Genomic DNA, 6,477 nt, shown 5'->3' with positions numbered 1-6,477 from the left:
TCTTGGAGCTCGCTACTCGCCGTTACTGCGTCTACCAGTGAGTTTGTGAGCGAGACACGCACGCGGCGCGCGCTTGACACAGGTGCGCTTCCACGAGGAGAGCGAGGAGGCCTGTCGCTACTCTTCGTCGTCGTCGAAACTGCCGCCTGGTAGCGCGAGATCGAAGCTTCGATTTTATCCGAGAGCCTTCAAATATTAACTGACGACAATTAGAAAGCAACTGCCGCCGTGCTGTGCTGCGTCAAGATCTCTTCCGTGGTCGCCATATTGGTACCGGTGCTCTCCCGTCCGTGCGTTCCTCCCTCATTGCATCGTAGTAACTTGAGAAAACTGTAGTGGTGAGCTATGAAAGTTGCTTTCGTGTAATTATCTATTTACCAACGAAATAATCAATTTTTACGAGCGATTGTTAAATGTTAAAAGCGATTAATATAAAGACTGTATAACGAGAAACAAAGAGGAATATTAGTATTCAAATAAAAAATGTTACAAAAGAATCTTCCGGGCCAAAACAGAAATATTTTATCTTTGGTATGTTCGGTTCTCTCACAGGTACTCTTGTCTCAGGTTATTTTCACGGAGCTCCTTAATCGGTACCTCAGGTATATACAGACGCATACCTATCATTTTTTTAATCATTTTGTTGGAGGAAGAACGAAGCTTGAAGGCGGAGGGTTTGTAGTCACGGCTACAAAGCACACACTAGGATACCCCGCTGATAAGAGGATCAGGTGAGATATCGTCCTAATAAGACAACACAAGCATTACTGTCCCAGATGCAGTAGCGTCATCAAAATTCATGATGCGTAAAATTACAGTTTAATTTCAACAAAATGTCAAAATATAGTTTTACAAATCCCTGGATCTAGAAGAAAATTGAATTAAAAGTAATATAATGTAAAATGTATTTCCCCCAATTTTATTGAATAAAATCTCTGCAAATTTGAAAACGTTTTCTTACAGAGAAAAATATTAGCTAAAATGTCATTTGTAGAAATTATATATTTAATATTAAAAGTAAAAATTTTATCTAAAAAAATTAAAGATTAAATAAACAATCAACTTAATAATTTAAAGAATAATTAATTATTCTAAAGCTTTTGTGGATCATTATATCAGCTACGCCATTGCAAGAGGGGGCATATGTGACTACAAAGATTAGCCCAGACATTGCATTATCGCCGAAAATACACAAGGATGAACTTTTTTCGGCCGTTCACTGACTCCTCGCCTCTCATCAACCATGTAGATGTTTTTGTGAACGCTACAGAGGGCCCATATAAACGTTTGTATGTATAATTTAAATTATCCATTCAGATAATTCTAAGAATAATCTCTTAAATAAGAATTCTGCGGAAAAATGTATAGATGTTTTATATTTCACTATTGCATTACGATAGGTACTAATGCATATTGGATTAATCTTTCGCAATTCATTATAAACCATGTATAGTACGTCATACCGTACTTTTTCCTGTTAATAACAATAATTTTTAATCGTGTGACTTTACTGATAATTCAAGTTTCCAAATGTCTTCTTTCAAAACAAAAATTTACCTTGAAATTATCATAAATCATATAAATGATTAAAACAAAGCTTTCTAGCTCCGTTCAAAATATTTTTATTTAGAAATACACATTCTAAAAATATATGTATTATGCGAAACACATTGACGCAACTTGCTAACGAACCTCGACTCTATTTATTACGAGAGAAAAGGAAATGTATAAAAAAATGTATCATGTCGCATACATTTATTCGTAGAACCGTCAAATATGTTTATAATATACACCATTGTTGCTATATATTTAATCATATAGTTGTATTATGTTACATTATTCTAATAATTTTTACCGCTCTCACGCGATATATTTTATGTTATATCAAAGAAATATCCGCTCGTTTAGAATATTTTGTGCTTCTATGTAGTTTTATAGCTGAAATATAAGTACACTTATACGTAATCTTACATAAGAAAAAAAATCCCCTATACATATATATACAGATACAATATCATTTGTAATTTGGTATTTTCTTACATGTTGACACAAGATTTATTAGTAAAATCTTCTTTGGTAAAAAAAAGTTGAATAAAAATAGCATAAAGTAAAGAAAAAAATGATTTTTCTTTCAAAGAGAAAATCTGTGTCCCCTTGGAAATTTTGCGTATCAAAAAAGCTACGATTTTCCGAAAAATTCTAAAGTCCTAAAATATCCTAAAACTCTTATTTACAAGAGCATTTATAACTGCTTTCATAGTTTCACATATTCATAAAAGATATATAACTTCCAATTTTGCATATCACAATACGCACAGGAAAGTAAGAGCAGCGAGATCGTTTGTCTCGCTGGTTAAAAAGTAAAAAGTGTAGGATCGAATCCAAGTATTTTACTCGACAGGCATTTACTTTGCTATTAAGTTATGTTTCATGTACTTATTGCCTGTCTTTCTGAAACAAAACCGGTGGCGATCGTGGCGCAGAGGATTGTGCGCTGGTCTGGTAATCCGAAGATCCAGGTTCAAAACCAAACAAAACATTGTTGGTTTCTCGTTCGATCGCCACACAGCGAAGTGGATAATAGAGAGAGGTGTTACAAGAGGTTTGGGCACGTTCCTTCTAAAACGCCTTGTAACCCTAAGGAGAATCAATAAAATATATTTATATTTATATTTATATTCTGAAACAAAACCGGCGTCTTCCCGGAATGCGTTTAGGATGATATCGACACAACCGTAGATCTCTCGAGATGACCATTGTCCAGCATAATTTTAGGTCCAGCTGGACTGGTCGACGGACTACCTAGAGTAACAATATGTGGCGAGGTGAGTTGATGATGGTCAGGTGATTGACCTGCCGAAATCATTCCAGGTGAGCGCGTGGTGCAAGGTGGAGACGGACATTCGATCTTCAGCGAATGGCTCTCAGCCAGCAGTTGGTGTTGCTGTTGCTGCTGCTGCGAGAGCAGATCGTAATACGCCGGTTGATAGGCCATCATTCGGTTCGAAGATTGGGGAGTACCGTAGAGACTGGTCGAATACGTCACTTGCGACACGCCGGTATGAGGCATCCTCAGATCGGTGTAAGGGTCTACGGCGTCATAGCAAAATAGTTTTTTGATATAATTTGAATCTGACGCATAAAATGTGGTAAAGTAGTTTATCTGGGCGTATTTTATCTGGATAACTGTGTTTCGCGAAAATGCTACGAGAAAGAATTGACGGGGAAAAAAGTTGAATTGGCAAAACTGGTAAAAAACATTTAAGTAATATATACCTGATTCAAGTTTAACGCTATTGTTGTTGTTGTTGTTGTTGTTGTTGTTGTTGTTGTTGTTCGTGCATTGCGCGACACTGCCCGAAAGAGGCGTATCGCTGCTTTTCATTCCACCCTTAGGCTTCCGCTTGCGCGTTTGAATACTATCTTTCTTCATGGTTGATGGCCTGTTGACGCCGTGCAGCTTGTAATAAAGACCACAGGCATTGCACACTGGTTCACCCTGTGCATTGCGACGCCATAGAGACGTCATCGTAGTTTCACAGTTACTGCAAGAGAGACCGACGCGTCTCGTGGCCGACTGAAGAGATATAAAATCATTATTATACGCCACTACCTTTGGCAGAAAAGGTCTGAGAATGATTTCGTAGCCGAGAGTCTGATGAAAGCATAATGATGGATTGTATTGCTCTTAAAAGATATACGATATTGTGTTACAGGATTACAAATACGAAACATATTGAATGATATTGAAAATATATACAAAATACGAGAGAAACTTGTGCTAAATTTCGGAAGAAGCTAACGTATAATAATACGAGAGTATTGTCGGAAAGTTATTTTGAATATTTGAGCATTTAAAAGGGAACTCGTGGTATCCAATGGTCAATCGCTTTCCCTATCGAATCGTTAAGGAGCTCCGATGCAACAAATTCGGGAAAGGATTAAGTCAGATTACCATAATTAGAAAGTTTTCTGTGCAAGGTACCGCAGAGACCGCGGAGCAGAAAAGCGAGCCACCCTCGGTCACGAAGATCACGCGAGCCTGGAAAAACTCAACAGACACAAAGAGTCATTTCGTATGATCGGAAATTGCAAGCGGCACGTGATTGCGAGACAAGACGTACTTTACAACAGGCTGCACGTGATTTCGGGAAAGAAAGTGCTCGTACCGTGGGTATAGTGGCACCTCGGGGCTACGACTCGAATGTTTTCTACTAGAAATGCGCCACCGACGACGAAAACGGTCAAGGACGACTGCCTTCGTCTCGATATTAACAGAATTTAGTATAATGATGAGTGATCGAAGCAAGCGTGATGTTAACGCGATAGAAAAATTATAGGAAAGTTGGGATATAGAAAGGGAACTGTCGATCCTTGACCACAAGCAGTTTTCCACCTCTGTATAAACTTTAAGATTTTTACATGTTTCATTCAATTAGAATTATATTAACGTACCTATAATATCACATAAATCTTTATTTATCTATCTACAACATATTTCCATTACATGCTTGATTAAACACGTCGTGTTTAAAAGTGTCAGTATGCATGTATCAAGAATTTGATTGCTACTCGGCCGCAGTAACGGATCAACGTTGGTGATAAGCTGAAGAAATACACGGGGTTAACAGTGTGATGAAGAAACGGAAAGACAGGGAGGCGTGGTGATAAAAGGATAGAGAGAAAAAGAGACATCAGGCAAAAATTATTATTATAATATTAGAGAAAAAGAAAGGGAAAGACAGATAACAAGAAAGAGACAGAGAGAGAAAGAGAGAGAATGCTGATTTGGGAGGATGACACCTACCATACGACGGCTCGTTTTCTCCTCCCCGAGGGCGCGACGGGAGCCACTATACCCACAGAAGTCTTTGTAGAAATTGCCCTGGTCCGCCACTGAAACAGACATGAGGCCATACGTTAAGGGCGTCTTTTTTCCTGCGTGCATTTAGATACACACGGTGTGTCGACTTTCGAACACAAAACGAGTTTAACATCGCAAGTTGCGAGGAGAATTTATTTGGTTACGGTCGAAGACAAGGATACAATTGTTGAGTGTCCTTTAGACTTACTAAAAGGGCAGAACGTCACGGGCGAATTTCCACATAGGCTCCTGGATAGTATAAACGAGAACGAGCGAGAAAGGTTCCTTACTTTCTCTCTCTCTCTCTCTTTCTCCTTCTCTCTTTCTGTCTCTTTCTCTCTTATTTCTTTCGAATGTATGGTTGCGGTTAGTTCGATTCGTGGAACCCATTCGTGATTTGCAAAATACTGTTTGCATCGGACTCATCTAATTGTAAGCTTATCTACGTCTCTTAACGCTTAAGAAAATTGCTCTGAGAAAATTTTTTCCAAAAAATTTTCGGATAATAGCAACGAATTTGAGGTAAAGCGTAAAATAAAGTCCGACATGGTAGATCTATACAGAGCCTTCGAGTTTCCGAATATTGCAAACGACTTTGCCAAACCGTTCCGTTTCCGGATCGCGACTAGCATTGCGGTGGAGTCGTCGTGAAGTCTTCCTTACCAGGCGACGTGGTTGTTTAACTAATGGACGATTCATTCCGTTCATCTTATGGTAGAGACCACATGCGTTGCAGAGGTAATGTCCGGTACCATCTCTACGCCACAAAGGTGTGGAAATTGCGCCGCAGTTCACGCACTCGCGACCCTCCGTAAAGAACTCTGCTTCGATGTTGTGCACTGTGTTTCATTCATACTGGGTTTCTTAGAAAGATCAGACAGGTGCATCGCACGCAACAAATATGCACGCAAATATGTGATAATGTTTACATCGTTGTTTTCGCTTTCAATTTGATGCAACATTCAGCTATTATAATTATAATTTGGATTTCAAAGGCATGGTGTATCATCGACTAATAACTATCCTTAATAATGTCAATTCATTCCAAGAGATAAGCTAATGAATGCAAATGTATAATGCAATATCTGCGACTTTTTTATTTTTATAGTTATATAATATTTCCGATCGTGGTATCGCGTCGTCAAATAACTAAAATATAATTATGCAATTGCATGTTACACCATGCCTTGAATCTTACGTATTCTAATTACACAATTACTAAACTTATATGTGCAAAATAATATTAATAAGGAAAAGAATTTAGTTAAACGTAATGTAGCATTAGTCTTATAATTGAATATGATCAATTAAATAAAAAATACTTGTCTTTACAAATAAAAATAAAAAATGCGCGAAAAGATTTATTATAATTTAGTTTAATCACGCATCTCTTTTCCCTGAAAAGTACAAATTTATTATTTTTATTTTCTGTATAACAAGTATTTTCTATGAAAAAGCAGGCACATCATATAAATTAAATTTACAAAATACAATAATTATTCCTTATCTTTTCGTTACAAATCTCTTTCTTTTCTACCCGAAAGATAAAAACGCGTGGTTTCGTTTTTTTTATATACAGGGTGGGCCATTTTAATTTATACAGTCGATTTTTT

At 37.5% G+C, this 6,477-nt stretch overlaps 1 protein-coding gene and 1 long non-coding RNA gene across 6 annotated transcripts in view; one reads left to right on the top strand and one right to left on the bottom strand.

Annotated features, from left to right (window-relative positions):
- The first annotated feature begins 258 nt into the window (after nt 1-258).
- On the top strand, nt 259-2,534 carry LOC105560352. Of its 2 annotated transcripts, none has more exons than XR_001008817.1 (3): nt 259-338; nt 553-731; nt 1,120-2,534. It is a non-coding gene; the product is annotated as an uncharacterized LOC105560352 (long non-coding RNA). The 2 variants fall into 2 exon arrangements; XR_001008818.1 differs by having other exon boundaries at nt 1,098-2,534.
- An 86-nt stretch (nt 2,535-2,620) lies between these two features.
- The window catches only part of LOC105560350 (box A-binding factor-like), a 58,273-nt gene continuing 54,416 nt past the window's right edge, over nt 2,621-6,477 (bottom strand). For 3 of the 4 annotated variants that reach the window (XM_012009394.1, XM_012009396.1, XM_012009395.1), the window contains 3 exons: nt 5,528-5,703; nt 3,277-3,577; nt 2,621-3,090 (listed from right to left, as the gene is read on the bottom strand). In XM_012009394.1, coding sequence (XP_011864784.1) covers nt 2,714-3,090; nt 3,277-3,577; nt 5,528-5,703 — 854 coding nt within the window. In that variant the 3' untranslated portion in view covers nt 2,621-2,713. Of the gene's footprint in view, nt 3,091-3,276; nt 3,578-4,807; nt 4,897-5,527; nt 5,704-6,477 lie in introns of all 4 variants that reach the window. The other variant, XM_012009397.1, reaches the window with a different exon arrangement.

This window comes from Vollenhovia emeryi, unplaced genomic scaffold, assembly GCF_000949405.1.
Source record: "Vollenhovia emeryi isolate VEMERY1.0 unplaced genomic scaffold, V.emery_V1.0 DF939232.1, whole genome shotgun sequence".
Taxonomy (NCBI): domain Eukaryota; kingdom Metazoa; phylum Arthropoda; class Insecta; order Hymenoptera; family Formicidae; genus Vollenhovia; species Vollenhovia emeryi.
This window is presented reverse-complemented; position numbering and strand designations above follow the sequence as displayed.